General features: G+C 34.3%; 1 protein-coding gene across 1 annotated transcript; it reads left to right on the forward strand.

Moving 5' to 3' along the window:
- Positions 1 to 6,182: 6,182 nt before the first annotated feature.
- LOC111708438 (zinc finger protein 628) lies at positions 6,183 to 26,110 on the forward strand. Its single transcript, XM_023481817.1, has 6 exons — positions 6,183 to 6,894; positions 22,253 to 22,402; positions 22,820 to 23,008; positions 23,066 to 23,315; positions 23,803 to 24,326; positions 24,526 to 26,110. Exons 1-6 carry the CDS (start codon positions 6,712 to 6,714, stop codon positions 24,607 to 24,609), a joined length of 1,380 nt encoding a protein of 459 aa, XP_023337585.1. The 5' UTR covers positions 6,183 to 6,711; the 3' UTR covers positions 24,610 to 26,110.
- The last annotated feature ends 276 nt before the right edge of the window (positions 26,111 to 26,386 follow it).

Genomic DNA, 26,386 nt, shown 5'->3' on the forward strand with positions numbered 1-26,386 from the left:
CTCAGGTTTTGATTAAACTGTGTGTCTTTAATATTTTTTAAAATTTAAGCCCCAAGACATGTGACTTCTGGCGGGCCGAATGAAAAACTGAACTCGGGAAAGAAACGCGGCAAAACAGCTAGACTGATTTTTGTCGTCTTTTCCAGAAACTCAGAANTTGCATATTGTGGTACCAATTAAAAAATCTAATTTTATTTAAATATCTCATAAAAACCGTTTGATTAAATAGATATCACACAACTGATCAAAACATAAACAAAACGCGTACTGTATGTTTGTGTTACCTAGAAATTTTCCTACAGATGGCAGCAGGGGAGAAAGGATTATAGAAAGTAATCAATTTGCTATAGATGTCTCTCGTTGCACTTTATCTGAGAGGTACAAAAATTAGTTGTCTGCTACAAGCAATTTAGGAAGGAGGTTTCTACCTGCCAGCGTATCTATATATATTTGTGAACTATACCCCTAAAATTACCCTGTTGTAAGGTCGTCTCTGACAAACTGTACCTCCGTTGGACCCTCCGTCCACTTACCAAACCAAACATTTATCTATATAAGAGAGTATCTTTGAGTACACATTTCTGTACTCTACTTAATATCTCTATATAAGAGTTTCTTTTGTCTAAAAATTTGTGTAGATTTCGATTTAAGAAATTAGAAAACAGAAAGAGAATGTAAAGAAACTAAAAAGATTATATTTTGTAACAAAAAACATTCGTATAAAACTGCCCAACCCCATTCATGAAACCGGGTTTCTGATACTGGGTTTCATGACGATACCCTGTTTTAATAGTTTCTAGAGAATTTGTCAATCTTATTATTATCTTTTATTTTATTTTTTGAAATTCGTTTGTTACTTCACATATTGACTGTAATGAATGGACTCTCTTTAGCCAATAGGATACAGATACTAAGAATCAAGGTACTAATGCAAGGAAAGTTATTTCAGAGGTGTGCGCATTTTTTGTACTGCAGTTTACTGTCTTTGGGCGGAAAAGTAAACACAAGACGTATTCCACAGCCTGACATGGAATCCATTTTCACAAAAATAATCTATGAAATCTTCTGGTCATAGGAAACTTTTATACTTTTATCCTCCTAGGATACTAGACGAACACTGATGCATCTATTCTTGTTTACAAATTCCGCCCAGAGAGAACTGGCAATTAACTTTCCTTGCATTAGTACCTTGCTAGGAATTACCTTGGACAAAATGCACTCAGTTATTACATACAGTCCGAAAACTGATTTACCAAACGGATTAACTTGTAATGTATCCACTTGAATTTATTTCCAAATACTTTCAATAATTCGCGCCGCCATTTTTTTTGTAGGGTTCAAATATTTTCGGGTATATCCTAAACTTTAGTACCTGATTTTTTCTCGTTTTTAGGTTTTTCAGGTTTATTAGGATTTAAAGTTAGATCGCGCCCTAACCCCCCCCCCCCCACGTCGGTCCCATCTCTCAGATTTTTGTCATTAGGGGACAGAGCATCGAACCTTGCTCCCATTTTATGACCGTATGTGGATCAGAATTTGAAAATATTAAATTTTTTTATTTCATCATTAGGTGATCATTATTCCTACATCAAGTAGAATTCAATTAGAGTGAAATGATCCCTGAGAAAAGCTTAGTATCAGTAAATCTAGAAATAATAAACATTCCAAGTCCTGACCTATTCCTGGAGAAAGTCAAGTTTAAAATTGTATTTGAGGAGTTTGATAACACTCTAGATCAGTTTAAATTAATTACCAAATACAAACCAACACTCGGTGCGAGGAAAGGATAAATAAAATAATGAAGAAAGAAAGGAAAAGTGAAAAAAGGAAGGAAGAAAAGAATGATAAAGCACAAAAAGAAAGGAAGAAAGAAAGAAAGAAAGAAAGGAAGAAAGAAAGCAAGGAAGAAAGAAAGAAAGAAAGGAAGGAAGAAAAGAATTGAAGAATGAAGCAAGAAAGGAAGAAAGGTTAAAAGGATGAAAGGAAAAGAGAGAGAGAATAACGAAAGAAAGAAAGGCGAAAGAAACAAAGGAACACGAAGAAAGAATGAAAGGAAAGTGGGATGAAGGAAAAGGAAGAGAAAAGGAAGAAAGAAGGAAAATATACGAGAAAGGGTAAAAAGTATTATGAATGAATGAATAAATTGATGAGTAATATCAGTGTATCTGCCGAAGCTGCCAATATTCATTTATATCATTCACATTTCATAGATCTAACATCAGCTCTTCACATATAGGGGCACACAAGGAAAATATGAAATGTTGCCCTGCACTTATTCATGAAGCAACGGTGATAAGAATATAATGATGATTCTTTTATATTATTCAAAAGTTTAAACATTTTTGAATTTAGCAAAAAATAAAAGGAGAACTGACTGAGAAGGATTGGTTAAAAATAATAGATTGGCTCAAGGCCTAAAAAAAACCTTCGAACGGTCTCTAAAGTTCAATGCGCGGTGTAACAAAGTCAAGAATCTTAGTGATTAATAGTTATTGAAAATTAATGATCAATAGTCAAACCATAGAGTGGATTAGAGAACAAATCTTATACTAAAAAACATAAGTGTTTGTGTTGAGTGATCTTTTCTATATTTTGATTCTTGGTTTATATTTCAACTGAATTCAATGAAATCCTAGTTTTTCAATATGTCTCTAATTTTCTCTATGAACTAGGACCTTAATTTGTCGGAAACCCTGGTTTAAAGTTGGGACGGAGAATTAAACTCAATGATATTTCTTATAATCATCATTATCATTAACCAGGCAACAAACCTAATCCGTCCTACTTGAAAGTTAACTAAATCTAGAAATGTTATACTTAAATACTAATTTCTTGAACACACATTATTACATTTAGTTGATTTTCAGAAGACACAACGTAATCCTACATTTATATGAAAAGTCTAGGGTTTATAGAAACCTTGACTCTAAGAGTTAGTCAAAATACAATAGAATGTTTTAACAATTTTGAATAATACTTGTTCACAGATATTCCCGTGTTAAGCATGGGATAATCCCCTGAGGGGAACTGAACAGGGGGAAAATGAGTATTATGAGAGGGGATGGGGGAGGCTAATAAGAAAGTGGGTATAGGGTAGTGGAAAAGATGATATAGGGAAGGTTAAAAGAGTAATATGGGGGGAGGTAGATGAAGGATGAGGAGGATGATAGAGGGAGTAGGGAGGGAGTATATTGAGAGTGAATACTTGGGGGGGGGGGGGGGGGGTGGTTGATGGATGTAGGGAGCAGAGTTTTAAAAGTGTACCGTTAATATTTAGTAACTTCTATATATATTTAAAACCCCGATATTTTGTTGGTAATCAATCAAGAAATAATTCAATCTCAGCTAAAATAAGAAAGTAGGAGTGTATATCTAGGAGTAGAGGAGTAGTAGTTTATATCTAGGAGAATATTCCGTATTTTGTATCTGTGTTCTGTACTCTGTGACTGTATTCTACGTGCTAGATGCAAAGACGATATACTTCAGTCCTACAGCATTTCGGTCCTACGGTACTTCCGTCCTACGATACTTTGGACCTACTGCCACATCAGACCTGACGACAGTTTTAGGTGTTTTTGCTTACTTACACCAATATTGGTATAAGTATTTGGTATAAGTTCAATGTTGGCATAAGTCAGCGTTTTTATTGGTACAAGTAAGCACAGGTGAAAACTGTATTGTGTATTCTGTATTCTGGATTCTGAGGAGTAGAGGTTCAGAGGAGTAGGAATGCATATCTAGGAGTAGAGGAGTAGGACTTTATATCTAGGAGTAGAGGTGTAGGAGTGTATATCTAGGAGTAGAGGAGTAGAAGTGTATATCTAGAAGTAGAGTATTAGGAGTGTATATCTAGGAGTAGAGGAGGAGTAGTTTATATCTAGGAGTAATAGGAACATATTTCTAGGAATAGAGGAGTAGGAGTATATATCTAGAAGTAGAGGAGTAGTAGTTTATATCCAGGAGTAGAGGAGTAGGAGTTTATATCTAAGAGTAGAGGAGTAGGAGTGTATATCTAGGAGTAGAGGAGTAGGAGTATATATCTAGGAGTATAGGAGAAGAAGTGTGTATATAGGAGTAGAGTGGAGGTGTAGAAGTGTAAATCTAGGATTAGGGAAATATGAATAGAATGTGTAGTATAATTTGCAGTTTATACAACTTTTCAGTAAAACACAACAAGATTTAATCAGGAAAAATCAACGAAAATATTTTTTTAGACGGAAAACCATTCATTTGATTTTACTATTTATCTCTTTTTATGTTTTCCTTCGCGTGGATTCTCCAGGCCAAAAGTTTTAAAAAGTACGGAGAACTCTAGGAATACCTGAGAATCAAGAAGATATCGATTTATGACACTTCAAATCCATCTGAGAGTGTGAGAGGTATGTATGTGTCCGGGCTAAACCTCCACATACCCAGCCTGTCTGATGGGCCCTGTCTGCCGGTCCGTCAGGCCTAGTAGGCCCTGTCTGCCAGTCTGTGAGGCCTGGATAAGAGACCCTACCGGACTGTCTGTCAGGCTTGGCCCTGTCTGCTTGTTAGGCCTACTAGGCCCACGTATCATAGAGTTCATTCAACCTTTTCCAATACATCATTCCTAGGATGATTGAACTGGACAGGCCAAACCCATCCCTGCCATGTTCCAGGGGCTCACTCAATACATAGGTTGGGTTTCACGTTGAACACTTAAAGCATAAGGGCATTTTGTTTAACGGAAAGAGGAAAATGTAAAATAAATAATTAGGAATATGAATAATGTATTCATGTTGTACTTAATATATAGTATGAACCTATGAATCCAGAAGCTGAATCTATGTGTAGAGGGATGTGCATTTGAGTAAACAGAAAACAGACATTGAAAAATCAACAATACATTAGTCAATGATCTGAACTGAATTTAAAATATTTCATAGATCAAGTGAGGGTTGAGGAAGGAGAAGGAGGGAGAAGGGAGAAATGTTTATTTATTCTGTCAAACCCGGCTTCAGCCTAGAGATAGATTTCAATAGATTCAAGTTAAAGTGGAGTAGGAGGATTCAGGGATTCAAGTTAGGCAGAGCAGGAGGATTCAGGGATTCAAGTTAGAGCAGAGCAGGATGATTCAGGGATTCAAGTTAGAGCATAGCAGTAGAATTCAGGGGCTCAAGCTAGATGAGAGCATGAGGATTCAAAGATTTAAGTTAGAGCAGAGCAGGAGGATTCAGGGGTTTAAGTTAGAGAGGAGTAGGAGGATTCAGAGATTCAAGTTATATGAGAGCATGAGAATTCAGGGATTCAAGTTAGAATGGAGCAGGAGGATTCAGGGATTCAAGTTAGATGAGAGCACGAGGATTCAGGGATTCAAGTTAGATGAGAGGATGAGGATTCAGGGATTCAAGTTAGAATGGAGCAGGTGGATTCAGGGATTCAAGTTAGAGCATAGCAGGAGAATTCAGGAATCCAAGTTAGAGCAGAGCAAGAGGATTGAAGGATTTAGGTTAGAGCAGAGCAGGAGGATTTAGAGATTAAAGTTAGATCAGAGAAGGAGGATTCAGGAATTTACAGTTAGAGAAAAGCAGTAAGATTCAGGGATTTATAGTTTCGGGATTCGGGGATAACATGAGAGCAGGAGGATTCGGGGATTCAAAGTAGGAGAGTTAAAGGATTCACATATATAGGAGAGCAGGACAATTTAAGTAAGGACGTAGGGAAAGGGGATTTAGAAATTCAAGTTAAAGCAGAGTAGAAGGGTTAAAGGATTTAAATTCGAACAGAGAAAGAGAATTCAGGGTTCAAGTTTGGGTAGATTCAGGAATTTATTGTTATAGCAGATCACTAGGATTTGCGGATTCAAGTTAGAGGAGAGCAGGAGGATTCAAATTAGGGTTTAGGAATAGAGAATGAAATAATCGAAGAAAAAATGAATTCTTAAAGTAATTCCAAACAAAAATACTGCCATGTATAGGATGTTTATTAAAAAAGAAACAATTAGTGACAAGATGATAGAAAATAACTACAATAAACCAAATGAGGATAGTTGTAGTAAAACAAAATTTAAAAAAACTAGTTTACAAATGATAGAGATTATAATTGATAGATAGATGAACAGTTATCGAAGCTAGAGAGACCGAGAGAGAGAGAGAGAGAGATGCAGAGCAATAGAGAGAGAGAGAGAGAGAGAGAGAAGCTGTCCCGACCCCCAGGCCTGGGTTCAAAGAACTGTAGTACTGCGGGCCCTAGGCCTGCACCCGCCCCACTCTCGGGCACCAACTTACACTGCAGTTCCAACCAGACCGGCAACCCTGTCTCTAAACTAAATGTACACTATACTGCGGTAAAAAACATGCGAGCACTAAAAATCTGACAAAAAGATTGAGCACAAAAAAGTTTATGTGAATCAGTGAGCAGTTCTTGTTGTTATGAGAGAGAAGAGCGGTTTTGCAAATCCTTAAGCGGTGCTAGCAGAACTCAACTCAACCCAGGTTTTATCATTGAAAATGCAACCATGGGTTTTTGCCAACTCTGCAACTCCGGTCCGGTCCGGGAAAGGTTTGCAAAAAAGATAATAATGTGAGAAAAATAATATTCTGTTCCAAGCTGTGAACTATCTGTGTTGAAGGAGAAGGGTTGAGATCAAATCTCTCTCTTCTCCGACCTATTTCTGGCCAAGCCAGTCTAAATAAATAAATAATTAAATACTTATTGAGAATATAATTTTAAAAATCTGCATTAAACATGTGGTCGAGTACAGGGCTCGGTCCACCGACCTACAGACCCTTCGAGTTCCCATATGACGAGTATCGAGGTGGGATGGGGGAGTTCGGCCCCCTTGGAGGTAGTCCAGTCACTACCTGGGGTCCAACACCCCCCACACAATCTACCATTACGACTACACAGGAGGAACGAAGCGAGGATTCGGTAAGATTTTACAAAAATAAATTATCTGATACAAAGGAACTGAATTGTAGATACAGACTCTGATTTTTGAAATCCCTATATCTTTGCAACCCGATGTCGTAGACCTTAGATATTTCAAACTATGACTTATGTTAGGTCAAAAAGTGAAAGTTTAAATAAAAAAGATTTATCCCATAAGTTGCAAAGATCTAGTGATTATAAAATTTGATTATGTGGCAGAAACTCAGATCCTTTGTATTTATAGATTTTGATTTTGTTTAGTGTGCTCTACAATGTATGCGGGTAAGCAATATTTTCTGTTGTCTATGTTAATGTTGTTGTGTGTGTTTGTGATTTGTCGATTTGTCTCAGTCGGAGTGTTTCTGTGTTTTTTTTAGCTGTATTGTGTGAATTGTGTACTCTTATGTGTTCACGTAGTGAAATCTGTGTTTGAAATGTCTGGTTTATGTTTGTGTGTGTTGTGTGTCTGTACTGGTGTTTATCTGCAGTCCTCCAGGGTATTGTCACAAGCAAAAACACACAAACACAAACTCTTCACAACAGACAAACACCCACTCTTTCCATCAGCCAAACACCCACTCTTCCCATAAACACCCACTCTTCCCATCAGACAAACGCCCACTCTTCCCTTCAAAAAACATACACTCTCTCATTAGATAACACCCACTCTTTCCATAAGACAAACACACACTCTTCCCATCAGACAAACACCCACTCTTCCCTTAAAAAAAACACACACTCTTCTCATCAGACAAACACCCAATCTTCCCTTCAGACAAACACACACTCTTCTCATCAGACAAACACCCACTCTTTCCATCAGACAAACACCCACTCTTCCCTTCAGACAAACACACACCCTTCTCATCAGACAAACACCCACTCTTCCCATCAGACAAACACCCACTCTTCCCATCGGACAAACACCCACTCTTCCCTTCAGACAAACACACACTCTTCTCATCAGACAAACACCCACTCTTCCCATCAAACAAACACCCACTCTTCCCATCAGAAAAACACACACTGTTCTCATCAGACAAACACCCATTCTTCCCATCAGACAAACACCCACTCTTCCCTTCAGACAAACACACACTCTTCTCATCAGACAAACACCCACTCTTCCCATCAGACAAACACACACTGTTCTCATCAGACAAACACCCATTCTTCCCATCAGACAAGCATCCACTCCCAACATTAATTAAAACACTTTCTTCCCCTTAGACAAACATCCACTCTTTACATAAGACTCCCACTCCCATTTTTAGAGTACTTACTGTTAGAAAGCTACAAAACGATATTTTGTAAATAAATAATAAAATTGGTCAACATTGCACCCTTTTTATCATCTTTAGTTATCATTACTCTATAGTATATATGAATAAAGACTTTATTCTTTATAACATAGCTTCTTTACTTAAACAATTGCAATACCTTTAAAGAGTCTTTCATAAATCTCCGGTTTTTATATGATGAGAAGTTTACTTTAACAACATTTTTACCAAATCAACTACAAAGTATGAAAAAGTGTGATGTTTATATATAGTTATATGTATTTGTTTTATATCAAGAATTTACTTACTTAACTCTTTAAATGTCAATGTCATGGAATTTCGGCTAATGGAAATATCTAATTATTTATCATTTAGACTATATCTGGGTCACCCTTTTTTTAAAAAGTAAACTTTTTATTATTCTTAAACCTTTAGTATTTATACCCAAATCCCGGAACCTGGAGAATCCATGACCTGATAAGTCTGAACCCAGAAAAACCCATGACCTTATAATCCGAACCCAGAAAATGATAGGTCCAGAAACCCATGACCTGATAAGTCCAGGAACCTTGAGAACCCATGACCTGATAAGTCAGAACCCATGACCTGATTAGTCCAGGAACCTCGAGAACCTATGACCTAATATATCCTGGAACCTAGAGAACCCATGACCTGATAAGTTTTGGAACCTGGAGAATCCAAGTATAAGAGGGTTGAGAGGAGGAAACAAACCTTGTCTAATTAAGTTTGACGAGACTTTCTTAACTATTCTTCGAGCTTTTTAAAGAAAGAAATTTAGGAAAAGGTTGGACGCGGGATATTGAGAGGGGAGGGGGCTAGAAAGTAAAGGTTGTGGGCGGGAGGGGGAGGAGGGGGCGGGTAAAATGAAAGATAAAGGGAAAAAGAGAAAGATATTTGACTCCTTGATTAGAATAAAAACTGCTCTGCAGGAGAGATTCTGTAGGAAATCATTTAAACATCATAAATCCAAAGTTTATCTTTAAACTTCGTTAGTTTCGGATAATTAACTCATTTTTAGTTAATATTCATTTGTTTACGAAACTGCTGAGCAAACTGGGATTAGTCTGTCATTTCAAGCAATATTTTGTTTATTACACAAAACTTTATTACTCTTTATCAAGGCTCTTTTTTACGCTTCGCTAATTCACGTCCGCCTTTCCTTCCGCCCTTGTTCTCATTCCATTTCCTTTCCATCCGCCTTTGTAGCCATTTTCATATCCTTTCTATCATTCCTTGTTCTCATTCCATTTCCTTTCCATCCGCCTTTATTCCATTTTTATACCCTTTCTATCATTCCTTGTTCTCATTCCATTTCCTTTCCATCCGCCTTTGTTCCATTTTCATATCCTTTCTATCCTTCCTTGTTCTCTTTAAATTACCTTTCTTTCTTTCCTTGTTCTCTTTCCATTTCCTTTCCTTTCGTTTATCTTTTTTCATGGTTTCTTTCCGTTACCTTCCTTTTACCATTCCATTTCCTTCCAATAGGCTATGAGTAACGTATTTAGTTCTATTTTGAGAAAGTATACATGGTGAAATAAGACTTTACACTATTCGACGAAATTAGGCAAATCTTAGATTGAGTCAGAGGGGTTTAAAGAACTTTCTTATGTTATCTAATGATGAGCATTGATTACTATCTAATTTTATTATCATTGTTGTTTGTATCCTTCAGTAAAAGAAGTTAACCTCCGATGATGGAAGTGAAAGGAGAAATTCAATCCTTTATTTATTCTAGAATTTGCATGAGGACTCCAGAGTAAAAGAACGGATCTAGGCAAACAAACAAAAACTTATTTGGAAAAAGTACAAAGTTGCAGAAACCAATCTTTCTTCCTGTATTGAACACTTACAGGGAACCCCGAACTCCTGTTCTTCTGTGGGTGTTCCTATAAATCATATAAAAATAGATTTGGTTCAGCAATATTTGGGTTAAATAATAACATTTTATCCTTTCTTATTCCAGAAATAGAATTAAAAGGAAAGCTTAATGGATTAAAGGCCTTTGCATTAAATATTAATCTATTTTTTCATCCTCAATCTTTTCTTTCCTCAACCCTTTTTTCTACACCCTTTCTTTCCTTTCTCTGCTTAACCCTTTACTCTCTATCCTCTCTGTATTGAACCCTTTACTCAATATTCTCTCTGTATTTAACCCTCTACTCTGTATCATCTCTATTCTCTATGTTAAATCTTCTATTATATATTCTCTCTATGCTCAACCCTTTGCTCTCTATGCATGGTCTATCTATTTAACCCTTTACTCTAAATTCTCTCAATGTTTAAAACTCTACCTATATTCTTTCTATTTTCAATTCTCTTCTCTCTCTATATTCTCTCTATTTTCAATTCTCTTCTCTCTCTAAATTATCTCTATTTTCAATTCTATTCTCTCTCTAAATTATCTCTATTTTCAATTCTCTTCTCTCCCTAACTTCTCTCTATTTTTAATTCTCTTCTCTCTCTAAATTCTCTCTATTTTCAATTCTATTCTCTCTCTAAATTCTCTCTATTTTCAATTCTCTTCTCTCTCTAAATTCTCTCTATTTTTAATTCTCTGACTCTACTCTATATTTTCTTAAGATTCAATCCTCTACTCTCTATCTTTGCTCATTGCTCAACCCTACATCTTCTCTCAATTCAACTCTCCAACCCTCTGATCCTTCCTCTCCTACCTCTTGAGTGAGAAGCCTAACTCTGCGGGACCATAAAGGGTTGGTGGCTCCTCCCTCCGCCCCGTCCCGTCCAATCAGAATCCTTCCGACACTGCAAATATTACAATTTGCAAGGATCTCTCTCTCTCACACGTCCTGAATAACACAGCCTGGCGGCAGAAAATCAGTTTAATTTCTTGCAATTCTGCAGCAAAGTTTAAACTCATGTTCTCTTAAGTTCTCCAAGTTGACTATACTATAGAAAACCAATAGTTTAAGTAAAAACTGTATTTGTCTCTTCCACACTTCATTTTCAGATATTTTGCTGAAACCTAATTTTAAAGTATTTATTGGCAGGTTTATTATGGTCTTGTAAACAATATAGTTTACAATATATATCCATCCAGGCCAACTAAAATATCCTCGTATTCAAGTGATGTGCTCTTTTATCCTTTTATATTCCAATATATCCTTGGATATCTCCGAATACATACATCCCTCTTTCCGTCAATATATCCTTGCATATTCAAATATATATCTAATGAACCTATCCAATATATTCAAGTAGACCTACAGTCAAGTGAACCTGTCCAATATATTCAAGTAGACCTACAGTCAAGTGAACCTATCCAATATAGTCAAGTAGACCTACAGTCTAATGAACCTGACCAATATATCAAAAAAGACCTAAAGTCTAGTAGTGAACCTTTCCAATATATCCAAGTAGACCTATAATCTAATGCACCTCTCCAATTTATCCAAGTAGGCCTACAGTCTTAAGAACCTGTCCAATATATTCAAGAAGACTTAGAGTCTAGTAGTGAACCTGTCCAATATATCCAAGTAGGCCTATAATCTAATGAACCTTTCAACTTTATCCAAGTAGACCTATAATCTACCGAACCTCTCCAATATATCCAAGTCTAGTGAACCTGTCTAATATATCCAAGAAGATCTTGAGTATAGTAGTGAACCTCCAATATATCCAAGAAGACCTCCAGAGTAGTGAACCTCTCCACTTTATTCAAGTAGACCTATAATTTTGTCCTCTCCAATATATCCAAGTAGACCTAAAGTCTAGTGAACCTGCCTAATATATCCACGAAGATCTTAAGTATAGTAGTGAACCTCCAATATATCCAAGTAGACCTCCAGAGTAGTGAACCTCTCCAATATCTCCATGTAGACCTATAATCTAGTAATCCTCTCCAATATATCTAAGTAGACCCTGAACCTGTAGTAAACCTGATATATTGAATCGATAGATCTCAAATATCTGATAAATTTTAAAGTATGTTGGTAGTGAGGAGGGTTTTATAAAGCTATCTTTAAATAGATCTCAAATCCTATTTTATACGTTTACTCCGTATTTCTATCTGTCTGCGATCCTTTCTTACAGATAGTTTACTCTGTATTTTTGTCTAGCCTTTATCCTTTCTTAGATAATTTCCTTCTTATTTTGGTCTAGCTCTTATCCTTTCTTAGATAATTTCCTTCTTATTTCTGCCTAGCCTTTATCCTTTCTAAGATAATTTACTTCGTATTTCTGTCTAGCTCTTAAACTTTCTTACAGATAGTTTACTCTGTATTTCTGTATTTCTATTATCCTTTCTAAGATAGTTTACTCTGTATTTCTGTCTAGCTCTTATTCTTTCTTTCAGATACTTTCCTCCATATTTCTGCCTAGCTTTTAACCTTTCCTAGATATTTTACTCCGTATTTTTGACCAGCTGTTATACTTTCTTAATTACAGATAGTTTACTCCGTATTTCAGTATTGCTCTTATCTTTTCATGGAGAGTTTACTCTGTATTTCTGTATTTCTCTTATCTTTTTATAGATAGTTTATTCCGTATTTCAGTATTTCTCTTATCTTTTCATAGAGACTTTACTCTGTATTTCTTTCTAGCCTATATCCTGTCATAGAACGTTTACTTAGGTCTAACTCTAAGCATTTGGTTTGAAACCTACAGAAAATACTTTTAATATGTCTATGAAGTGCAATTTAAAAAGTTGATCTAAATATATTTATCTATCTATCATAAATTGGTAAAAAGTTGAGCAATGTACAGCTCAGCACTAGTTTTTGTCCTTTATCCATTTCCTGGTGTTCGGAGTTCTACATAGTGTTGACCTAATTTCAGCTGCGAGGCTAATCAAAAAGGCATTTTCTTTGTGTAGTGTATAGCAACGCATATACAGCAGAATAAGGAACTTTTTACCATTTGCAGGGAAGTATATATTTATTGTTATACTCTACCTTGAAAAATGAGAGGAAACCCTGGTTTCTAGTTTTTAGTCTCTAATTTAAAACTTTTTTGTGTTTACATTTGAGGAACCATATAAATCCCTTTGTCGGAGAAATATCGCAAAAAGTTCTGGCTGAGAACAATTCAGTGACACAAACTCAGAGATTTATACGTCCTAGCTCCGGAGCTCCGGGGAGAGCAAAGAACCAACTTGTTTTTTAATTTAATCCTTGTTCTATGGATGGTTCAGCTCATGTTATTTATTCAACGAACCCCTGGGAGTTTCAGCTAAAGACTGTCAAAGACTAAGTTGAGCCGAAGAAAATGAAAATTAATTGTTCTTAATTTTTTCTTGAATGAAGACGGCTTATGTTTTTTAAAACTACCCTGTACATAAAGGGTTACCCTAGCCCTCAAAGGATGAGGCTGTAAAGACAACCCAAAACTATAAAATATGACGAATTGAAGCTTAATTTTTTGTTTCTACATTTCATTAAGTATTTTTTGTTTGTACATTTTATTAAGTATTTTGATAGTTAACTAAATGATTAAGCACAGAATTAAGCTTTTTGGCCTACAAGGAATCCTGAATGCAAGAAAACGGACTAAACAAATTGCGTCCAATCCACAATCGTCTCTGATGTCTCATCCTTTCTGGATAACCCTGTACAATCAATAATCCCTTTTCTTAAGTTCAGATTTATTGTTGTTATTTTATTGTTTGTTTGTTTGTGATGGTTTCGTCGTTTTTGTTTATCTTTCTTTTAGATTCTTTTATAAAGGTTTGTTTTCCGTTCTTACAATACAGAATTTGATCCCTTGGATTACTATGTATCTTAGACACTTCTATAACATAGAAATAAACTCAAAGAATTTAAAAAATATATTAAATAATCTCAAAAATAATGACGAAATATTAAAGAGGTGTGCGTACAGAGCTTCTTAAATATTATATATCTATTTGCTCATGATGGCTGAGACTAGTGTGTACCAAATAGATTCTAGTACAATAGATGGCAACGTAGACGTAGACGTAGACGTAATCTGACGTCACAAGTATCAACTCAGTTTTTGTGTCCTACAAAATTATTAATAATAGTGAAAATTTTAGAATAAAGTGCTTGTCTTACAGTAAAAAATTGCAACTTTATTTGCTCGTTTTACACTTTTTTATTTAATCTTGGAAAACATGCCATCTAATGTGAGAAAATTTCGTTTTCCTTGTTGTACAGAGCGTCCCATATCATATTAGATTATCAACAATTGTTAACGCCAAAATACGCACATAATACGCGAAAAATCTAGCATTTTCTGCTAACAAAATTTTCTATTAGCCTTATTAAATATTTTAAAATGATTCATTCTTCTTAAATTTTCTGATTTGTCCCCCAAATCGTAATTTAGACCCATTGACGCGGTCTAATTTGATGTGGGACACCCTGTATCTGACACTTGTGACGTCGTCTACAATTGGTCCATTTCTCTGTTGCCACCTATTGTACTTGATAATCTATTTGGTGTGTACTGTTCAAGTGAAGTCGATTTAAAAAAAATAAAAAATCAACTTTCAGAATAGGAACATTTCTTAAAAACAAAATTCCTCTGCATATGGCTTTGAGGGAGAAATAAAATAAACAGTCACTTTGTAGAAAAAAAACATGCCAACAAGCTATGAAATTTTTTTTTTTCTCTAATCTTGCATGGATACCGTATACATACTGTATACTGGAGACTGTATACTGGAGACTGGAGACTGGAGACTGGATACTGGAGACTGTATACTGGAGACTGTATAATGGAGATTGTATAATGTAAACTGTATACTGTATACTGTATACTGTATACTGTATACTGGAGACTGGAGACTGTACTGTATACTGGAGACTGTATACTGTATACTGGAGACTGGAGACTGTATACTGTAGACTGTATACTGTATACTGAACAAAAACTGCGATAAAATACCTTCCCCCCTGACAGAGTAAGAACAACTGGTAAAAACGATGGATATATTTATTTGAACAAAATGAAACATACACTGCAGTTAGAAATAGGAAACCTTTTTATTCAACGCTATATTCCTTTTCATGTATTATGCTTAGAAATCATCCAATGGCATTTGACACGCGTAGAATTGTATAAAAATAGAATATTTTTTTTAACTCCTTTTCTATTGGTAGATTTCTAAATGTTACAAGGAAGTATCCACTTAACTTTCACTTTTAAGGTTTTTGTTTAATTCAAACAAGGTTTTTGTGTGATTATAAACACAGCGTTTTTATATATAACTTTATGTTTACTGATTCGACACAGTTATTGTACAGAGTAAAATTTACATTGTTTTTATTATAATTTTATAAATAACTTTATATTAACTGATTCGACACAGTTATTGTACAGAGTAAAATTTACATTGTTTTTATTATAATTTTATATATATCTTTATATTAACTGATTCGACACAGTTATTGTACAGAGTAAAATGTACATTGTTTTATTATATTTTTATATAAAGTAAGGAATCTATATAAAGCTATGGATTGCACTTGTACGGCTACTCGACAAAAAACCCTCCATAGAAATTAAACCTGCAAAAAAAGGCGCAAAAAGTATTCTGCTGATTTAATGACAGTGCAAGGTGGATAAAAAACAGGTTCAGGGACACTTTTTGTCAAAGAACCAAGGGGAGTAACATTTCCTTGTTTTAGAATATAGATAATTTTATATTCTTTTCATTTGTTGGAATATTATTTTTGACTATACATATACATATACATATATATAAATATTTAGATGGGTGATAAACAGTGAGTGCGTGATAGCTAAGTGTGTGAGTGATTGAGTGATTGGCTGAGTGAGTGTGTTGGGAAGATAAGCTGATGATTTGAGTGTGAAAGAGTTAGTGTGTGAGTTTGACTAAGTGAATTAGATGTTTAATCAGATTTAAAAGAATGGTTACAACACTGAGAATATATATGTGTGACCCACCCAGTACAAAGGGGCGGCGTAGCTAGTAAGAGAGGGGGGGGGAGAAGAGAGAACCTTATCGTATGTAAGGTCGTCTTTATATGTGCAGGGATAAAGATTAATCAAAATTTAAGCTTCATAATACACATTTAACATAATCGAGTTAAACACTTGAAAACTTAATAATTAAAATTAAAATCAAATCAACGATTTTTTTAAAATTCTTTAAACATGATCGAGTAAGAATTTGCTTTTGGTCAAACTTACAGTGTATGTATGGTATGTAGACTAGATCCCTGGAAATGGGCGTGGGAATAGGTTGGATTTCAATCAGGTATTAATCATTACTGGAGTATATAAAGGTAGAACTTTATTTAAATATATAGATACTAGATAGATAGATACATATAGATATAGATATAAGTTTATTTAAAACCAAAAGTATAAAGAACTTTGAGTATATTTAAAACCTGAAGTATATTTAGAACCTGGAGTACTTGTTTATCTTGGAGTATATATTGAACCTGTTGTATAAATTGAACCTGGAGTATATATTGAACCTGGAGTGTTTATTGAGCCTGGAGTATATGTTGAACCTGGAGTATTGAACCTGGAGTTTATGTAGAATCTGTAGTATATATTGAACCTGGAGTGTATATAGAACCTGGAGTTTGTGTAGAACCTGTAGTATATATTGAACCTGGAGTGTATATAGAACCTGGAGTTTATGTAGAATCTGTAGTATATATTGAACCTGGAGTGTATATAGAACCTGGAGTTTATGTAGAATCTGTAGTATATATTGAACCTTGAGTGTATATAGAACCTGGAGTTTGTGTAGAACCTGTAGTATATATTGAACTTGGAGTGTATATAGAACCTGGAGTTTATGTAGAATCTGTAGTATATATTGAACCTGGAGTGTATATAGAACCTGGAGTTTGTGTAGAACCTGTAGTGTATATAGAACCTGGAGTATATGTAGATTGTAGAACCTGAAGTTATGTAGAACTTGAGTATATATTAGCCTACCCGGAGTTAATGTAGAACCAATAGAATATACTGAACCTGGATTTAATGTAGAGGATAGATAATTTTTTCTTGAATTGTGGCTTAACAGATGAAAAATCTATGTTTCGTGTAACGTTCAATTTGTTAAAAAATTCAACATATCAATTATTCTAATTATAATAATTCTAAAACTTATATTCATGATAATTAATTATTATTAGTTGTTTGAATCTTCTACAGAAAGAAACAATTAAACATATTTTCAATCTTTGTACTTTCAATCTTTCTTTGTTTTTCTTCCAGACTTTAAACAATGTTGTATTAGTTCTAACTGAAAACTTTTTCTTTATCACCTAAAACCTTTTTTTCCCTCAAATTTTAATATCGAACCGTATTTTTGGCTTAGCCTTGCACTTACTGACTCACAATGTTCCTTCCTGACTTACCATGGTCCTTTCTGACTTACCATGGTCCTTTCTGACTTGCCGTGGTCCTTCCTGACTTACCATGGTCCTTTCTGACTTACCATGGTCCTTCCTGACTCACCATGGTCCTTCTCACTTACCATGGTCCTTCCTGACTTACCATGGTCCTTCCTGACTTACCCATGTCCTTCCTGACTTAAAACCCAAACCTTTTCGAGATGACTTTGTCCTTCTTGACCCAACACTGATCCATCAGATCTGATAAACCAATGTACTTTATGACCTATCTTGTCTTTTCTGAGCTAACCCTATTCTCGCGAGCTTAATCCTTTTTTTAAATTTAAACCTTTAAATCAAATCTCTGAATTTTCCTGACTTCATGACATTTAATAGTAACAGTCGTGCCTAATCCTTAAAAATATATATATTATCATATTTATTGTTTATCAGCTGCCACTTTACGGCAAAGAACGTTAGTTCAAATGTAGAATCGAAGACGACTAACGGTTCTCAGCTATACCTTAATAAATAAACAAATATGGCAGATATCTAAGCCGAGTAAACTCAAGCCTGGTCCTGATTTATTATTGGCCGTGTCTGCTGCCTGTCTGCCCGTCACGTGATGTCTACAAAAACTCGGTTCAACGACTCCTAGTCCCCAACCCCCGGGCTTACACGCAATCTAGCTATCTTACTAATTTTCTAGTTTTAAAAAACATGTTTTTTTCAAAATTCAACTTTTAAAAATATGTTTCTTATTTTTCTTCATTTACAGTGCTGTCTTAATTTTTTTAAGTATTCGATCCCTAGAGTTATTTTTTTTTAAGAATAGAAAAATAGTTTTGAATATCATCTAATTTTTTAATCATTTCTACTAGCTTTTTCCAAAAAAAAATCACTTTTTTTAAATTCTGAGCAAATTTTAATTCAACTTTAAAGTTTAGAATTTAATTTTGTTGTTTAGAAAAAGGCTATTGTTCTATTTCTGATATTAATCTTAATTTCCAGCAATTACTAGTTGCTATTACATACATTAAACATACAATGACTAGTTGCTACTACATACATTAAACATACAATTACTAGTTGCTATTACATACATTAAACATACAATTAATAGTTGCTATTACATACATTAAACATACAATTACTAGTTGCTATTACATACATTAAACATACAATTAATAGTTCCTAATACATACAGTAAACATACAATTACACAAGGCTAATTATTAATTTAAAATAGCAATAGCTATTGTAATTACACGTCAGAGCCCAAATTTAATGAATTTAAGCCGCGTCTCAAATCCGCCAAAAACCGGTTTCAATTAGCGCCGGCTTAAATCTTGAAACTTTGAATACAATTTTAAGAGGAATCAGCCATATTTGAGTCATGTCTCTAAGCCGCTGCTCATTTTTTTTTAATTCGGCCTCAGGTTAATTATGATTATTTTTGGTCTTATCTTCATGCCTTTAAATTATCAACCAAAAACAAAGATTTTCACTTTAATGGTAATAATTCATTATTTTTAACTCTTTTTAACTAAACCTTTAGCGAGTGTTAACAAATATGAGACTTTGATTTGACAGAAACGATATTAAACTATTTTATGGTTATTTTCTCTCTAAAATGTTCATGTATGAAGAATGTAGGTATACACTTTAAGTGCCTTTCTATATCAGCACACTACCGACCGTGATCCGTGGTATCATTTATAGATTTTATTTAGTTACTTCCTACATTTACTACATTTACTAAACCACTTAATATTTTTTATTCTTTTTTTCATAATCTAGCTTTAAACTTGTCTTATAATTTTCCAAATCAATCTTCTATATTTTCATACTTTTTTAGTAGTTTCGAAAGGAATTACTTTCATCAAACTCTCCTAATTTGGAATATCACTTATCTTAACAATCTAATGATGTAGAACTTAATATCTAAAAGTAGCAATTCTAACAGATCAAAATGTCAAAGTTTGAAATATCAAAGGGTTATACCATCAGGTTGCAAATATATAGGAATTAGAAAATTTTAGTTTTTGGCAAAGACTCAATTTCTTTCAAGTGTTTGATTCTATTAATATTTACCCCCTGAATCATCCAATTTTTTAGCCCTGTGGGTGTCTAGCTATCAGGGAGGGAAGCAGTTGTCTGTGTGTGTGTGTGGGGGGGGGGGGTATTTTGACAAATTAAAGCCACATGTAGACAAGTTTAGTTTTGTCTATTCACAGTCATACTAAACATAAACGCATTAAAAGCAAGACTTAAGTTTGTTTTGGGAAAATTGGAAATTTAAGTTCGAAAAAATCGCCCGGGAAAAATATTTTTGTACTTTTTTAATTTACAATGATTTGATATCATGTTTTTATCAAATAAAATTTTTATGAATCTAAATTTGATGAGATCTTGAGTTTGGACAGATGTAAGTTAAAGATAAACATTCTTTCTAGTCAGCAGAAATAACGGCTGACGAAACAGATTAAAAAAGAACATTTCGGAAATTTGATAAAATTCTAATTAAAGATAACACCCCACTCCCCCCTGCCCAACCCCAAGAAAAAATCCTAAGTTAATTTCCAAGCATTGAATCTAAGATAAGATCTGTTCCTTCTACGGACACTGATCGAGGTCTAGGGTTCAATATCCTCGGAAGGAGGCCAAACTTCCTACAGAATTTGGGGCCAATGTTCGGCCTCTAATATACTTGGGAATAAACAGTAAACATGTATTTAGGTGTTTTTTGTTGTAAATATTTATATTAATTGATGTACAGTACACAACATATTTTCCCGCATTTATATGGATTGTTATTGACTTAAAGTTCTACAGTTTGTTGTCATTTTCTGTACAAAACATATTACAGAGATAAAAAGCGAGAAACATTTTGTAACCGTGTATGGAACTTAATACAAAAATTTTAATAAATTTTTAACAACTAGATAACATGAAACCTCGAATAATAGAGTTTTCTGTTCTGAAGATACTTCAAGCTTTCATGAGAAAGTTTACAAATATCAGACAATTAAATTATGGGACTGTAAACGTAATTTCAAATGACCCTCCATTAAAAAAAATAACGGCAAGTCCGATTTACAAAGGTACCCTTTAATTACCTTTGTATGACCGATCTTGAAATGTAGGGTCACTTCAAATTCCTGAACAGGCTAAGCAGGCCTAAGTGTCCCTGCACGCCATGCTACACTTTCTTGAAAGGTTTTTTGACTGCTATCTAACGGCCACTTGTTGCATATAATACCCATTCAGTTTTACAACTTATAAAGAAATACTCCAATTTTTAACAAGAAACACACGATTTATGAATTTAGTCTATTTTTGAAGATTTTGTTATTCGTATCCAAAGGATCCTTAAATATCCCTGAATACAGATGTCTGCTGATTGGTCGTGTACAGTACTTGTCCACAATAGAACCTGCTGTGGAAAATATCACATATTATAGGTTTCAATTGATCTCTGTTACTCTCTTACCTCTGGTTAGGTTCCAATAATAATTATCAAACGGCATCCAGAAAAACTTTCTTAAATCTCATACTTAATATTTTCCTACGACGCATGAAACATTAGAAATAGACCATCGCAAGTTTAGGTCGTTTTTATTGGTTTGCCTGTAATCAATTAATGAGATGTAAAAAACAATTGTATAATTGTTTGGATAAACATACACGTATTTTATTGTTGTCAAGATGTTAAATAATCTTATATAGAATTTTAGACATAATGCATAAACAAATATTTAAAATTATGTACACCGAAAAATTTATCATTATTATTATTAACTATTTGGTACAATTGATATCTGATATCTAGTTACTCCTCTGTAAATTCTCAAGTCTTCTGATATTTTTACTTATTGAAGGGTGTTGTTAAGCCCCCAGTAATCTTATTACAGGTTTCTTCATAATCTATAATTCCTAGACACAATATCCGTCTTGCTTTATATATAATATATCTTCTTCACAATATATCTAATTTATTATACAAATATTTTCATATATATTTACACTCAACATTCTATTCTATTCCGTTTTTATGTTTTAAACATTCCTGTTTTTCGTGGATTTTTTCATTTGCTAGATGAATTATATATTTAATGCAATAGGGAAAAATTGACGTCTTGGTACACTATAGCGCTACCGGCATGGTTTACTTTAGGAATACTGTCCTATGAATTTCCCTAACGAAAGTTAATTTATGGTATAATTTAACATCTGTACACAGTGTACACTGAAAGTATAAATTAAATTACTCCATTAAAACTAAAGCTAGAAAAAGTACTTTGCAGCTTTAAAATCCCTATTTCCTAGGCTAAAAAATAATAAATTGTATGAATGGGCAGAGCAATAACTAAGGCAACACCTGACAGCAGGCCCGGTCTCATAAGTCAATGAAAATGTTTTATGCCGATGTAAATTGTATGTGGTGTGTATTTATGTACATCGTACAACACTACAACGTGTGTGATATGTCCGTCCTAAGGAATTGAGTTTTTGCCACAAACGCAAATTTTCTAATCCCTATATCTTTACAACCAGATGGCATAAACCGATGATATTTCAAATTTAGACTATTTGATCTAACAGAATTCATAGTTTGAAATATCAAAGGTTTATTACATTGGGTCGCGAAGATATAGGAGGGAAACAGTTAGAGTTTGTGGCAAAAACTCAATTCCTTTAAACTAGGCATCCTAAGAGTTAATTTATTGGTTCTAATAATGAATTTTTTTTCTACAGAAGGCGAGTCTGGTATGGGGCGGAGAGAAGAGTGGAGGCGGAGCTGGTGGCGGAACCCAGGGTTTAGCTCACTGGATGTCTGTAATGGCGGAGCATATGAATCATGAACCTACTTCCCTTCATCCGGCGTATATGTGGAACGGAGTAGAGGTTAGATCTCAAAAATGTTCTTCCAAATTCTATTTCGTTTAAGGGACAGTTTACAATATTTAAGAACTCAAACTTAAAGGGACCGTACGAGTAATTTTTCGTGAGTGGCACGTCCGATCCCTTAAAAGTTGTTGTATGATCAAAAATGAATAAGATATACATGTTTATCTGTTTCAAGTTTCATTATTTTTCATTGAGGTTTCACATTTTTGATAAAATAACCTTCAAGGTTACCGTTGTAAATCGGACATGTCTCCCTTAAATTGCCGGTCACTTTAAATGACAAGAACAGTCCTTTGAATTAATTGACTTTTCATTCAGTAACATCATTAATACAATTTTTTGATAAAGATTTATTTTTCTCCTTCCTATTTTACACAAATCTTCTTGTAAAAAAACTAATTTTCTAAATTTTAGTCAAAGATGGGTATGGACGGAGGACTACAGGACCCTATGGGCGCATATACTCGTCCTCAATCGTCCACTTCTCTATCTCCCCCTGCTCCAAGTCTAGTCGTACCTCAGCCGATAAATCCCCGGATCCAGAACTCTATGGGGATGCATAATGGAGGGATGAGGAAGTACCAGTGCAAGATGTGTCCACAGGTAACCCCTCAATCATCTAGAAGTTTGTGTTTAGATTTTTATTTAATTTTGTTTTAGGCTTTTGCTAGCAAAGCTGACCTTCAGCTACACACCCAGATTCACTTACGGGAACCCAAACCTTATAAATGCGCCAGTTGTGGGAAAGCATTCGCAAACAGCTCTTACCTGTCGCAACATACTAGAATACATCTTGGTATTAAACCCTACAGATGTGAGATCTGCCAGAGAAAGTTTACCCAGCTCTCTCATCTTCAACAGCACATCAGAACACATACCGGAGACAAACCCTACAAGTGCAGGATTCCAGGTAAAAAATAATGTAGCAGTCAAATCCACTGGAATCTTATCGAAGGCTGTTTTTGACCATTATAAGGTACATTAGCGGCTTTGTGGTTATTTTCTGAATTCGGTGACGCATATAAAACTAATCTGAATTGTTTTCTACCTATTTGTCACAGTATTTATTGCTACATCAATATCGATTATTTATATACATTCATAAACAGGAACTCAGTCAAGGCAAAAACAGTTATTACGTTTTTACACCTTGATGAAATCAATGCATAATGATTGTAGGCCCAACCTGACCTATATAAATGTATATATATATCTTTAAACAAAAAATTTCAGCTTATTCCTGCAAAAAAAGGTTGGATAAGAAATAATCATGGGAGTCAGCTGATCGGGTGTACTTTCCCCAGTAAAAACATAAAATAAATAATATCATGTATATGGCCCTCACCAAGGCCATTTATTCTTTCGTATAAAAAGTTTAGTTTTTGTTCTGCTTACAGGTTGCACTAAAGCGTTCTCTCAGCTGTCCAACCTGCAGTCCCACTCCAGGTGCCACCAGACGGATAAACCCTACAAGTGCAACTCCTGCTACAAATGCTTCACTGAAGAATCTGCACTGCTTGAGCATATTCCCAAGCATAAGGAGTCCAAGCATGTGAAAACCCACATCTGCTCCTACTGCGGGAAGAGCTACACCCAGGAGACCTACCTGGCTAAGCATATGCAGAAGCACTCTGATCGGCTTGACAAGCGCGCTCCTATAATCAGTAGTGGAGGTCAAACCGGCTCCGGGCTCATGGCAGATCCATACGCGTGGTCAAAAATGGACCCCATGACCATGTATGGATACGGTGGATCCGGACTTTTGGGAGATACGGATGGACGAGACTTATCTCCTTATTCTCCGCCATGGCCCGAGATACCAAGGACAAGTTCGGCATTCTCTCCGCTCCAGGCTCCTCCCCCAACTGCGACTAAAACTCAGGAATTTGAATCATCCAATTTCTCAAGGCAAATAGTCCAGGTAAAATACTATTATAGGATATTTTAAGTTTCTCTAAATACTGAAAAATGAGAAGTGATGTTCAATTGTAAAAACCTGGCTTGTCGCTGAGAACTTGTAATTTTTAGAACTTTTTCAATATGTATAACTATCCTGCCGGTCTCTGATAACCTAAGTATTTGAAAGTACTTCAGTTTTCTTATAGATTTTGTTTGTTCAGGACGTAAAGAACGGCTCAAACCTGATTGCTCTTTCTCAAATTCGAGATTTCTCTAGTATAGATAAGGAGAAGGAAGAGAACTAGGAGAAGGAGAACCAGGAGACGAAGCTTAACCAAGAAAAGAGAAGATCAAAGAAAAAAGATAACAAATCCTAGTTGGAATATTGATAATTTAGCTCTGTTAGCAAGTTGTTATATAGATCATAATAATCAAAGGAAATCTGGCGGATAAAGATATCCTAGGGTTTAAACTATCTAGAACCCATGGCCTAACCTTGTACAAGGGTTGGTTGGACTCAAACCTACATTAAACCGGCCAGGCTAAATCAAGAAATAATTTGCTACAAAAAACGAAGGGAAATTCCAAAATCTATAGTGATTTATTTATAGAATTTAATAGTTTGCATCGAGAAATTCTGAGGAATTAAAACAAAACATGATGAACTGAAAGATGAAAGTATCTCAAAGATACAACAATGTTACAGGGTTTTAAGAGCTCTTAGAGACTGCACTGGGACTCTGTGGAGAATTTTAAATCGAAATTTCTTTGGATCTTGAGATGCACCCATCTCTGGGTACCCTAGCACCACTAGTATACGGAGAGCATCTCTGATATTAGCCACATTATTGTCAGATTAACTGGGCATAGCTCAATAATTATAAGTCTGAATGTATAAGACTGAAAACTAGCAATACAATTGCTGTTTTAGCGTTCATTATTTTTGTTGCTTCATATATTTCTATCATATATTATATCTTAAAATAGTTTTATCTCTAATCCTCTTTGAATTTTGACGTGGGATGATTGCAGCTTAAATCTGATAAATCTTATACTGGGTCAATTAGCTTCAGATTCAATAGCTTCATACAAATGTTTCTACTTAAATATCAAAGTGAGCTGTCAAACTTTAATACTAAACTACTAAAGTTTAATTGTAAACTGTAAACTTTAGTAATAAACTACTAAGCTGTAGCAGTAAACTACTAAGCTATAGTGAAAAACTACTAAAGTTTAGTAGTAAACTGGAAACTTTAGTAATAAACTACTAAACTGTAGCAGTAAACTACTATTCCTAAAAGCTAAAAGCTACTAAAGTTAAGTACTAAGTAGTAAACTTCTATAAACTGTAATAGTTATCTAATAAACTTAAGTATTCAACTACTATAAGACTGGTTCTAGGACAAAAATATTGAACTTATTGAATCCATGCTATAAGATAAAGTTATTGATCAATTCCTGAATGCATTCTATAAGATAAAGCTATTGAAGCTACCGACCCATGTGTAAGATTTAAGCTGATCAAAATATAGCAATTAGATCTATGTTTTCAAATATTTACCAATTTTAATAACTTTTTACCAAAGAGTGGTTTTTATTTAACATTTTCCACTTTTTCACATATTCTCAAATCTAATTACGAGTGAATGAATAATGTATATTTTTCTTACGTAATCTCTAAGAATGAATAAGAATTGCAACCTATTAAGTTTAATAAGACTGATATCCTACAAAGTAGGTCTAAACCTGGATATATTATATATAAACCTGGATATATTATATATAAACCTGGATATATTATATATAAACCTGGATATATTATATATCAACCTGGATATATTATATATCAACCTGGATATATTATATATTCTTTATTTAAAAAACTAGTCCTTGCCCAAAACATTTATATCATGTAAAAAGTAAAATCAAACTATTCAAATAATGCGTAAAAAGCTTTAACTAATTAAAATCATGGAACTATTTTCTAACATATAACAACAAATTATTTTTTTGTTTCAAATTTTTACACAAAACTTTTTTTTTTGTATATATTGAATAGAAAACAATTATCTGAGAAAATGT

The sequence above is a fragment of the Eurytemora carolleeae genome, unplaced genomic scaffold (genome assembly GCF_000591075.1).
Source record: "Eurytemora carolleeae unplaced genomic scaffold, Eaff_2.0 scaffold733, whole genome shotgun sequence".
Classification (NCBI taxonomy): Eukaryota; Metazoa; Arthropoda; class Copepoda; order Calanoida; family Temoridae; genus Eurytemora; species Eurytemora carolleeae.

Excerpts from the sequence above, each read along its gene's own strand:
- LOC111708438 (XM_023481817.1), top strand. The coding sequence starts at position 6,712 with ATGTGGTCGAGTACAGGGCTCGGTCCACCGACCTACAGACCCTTCGAG. Across the intron at positions 22,403-22,819 it reads ATATGTGGAACGGAGTAGAG|TCAAAGATGGGTATGGACGG; the intron begins GTTAGATCTCAA and ends TCTAAATTTTAG. Across the intron at positions 24,327-24,525 it reads TCTCAAGGCAAATAGTCCAG|GACGTAAAGAACGGCTCAAA; the intron begins GTAAAATACTAT and ends TTGTTTGTTCAG.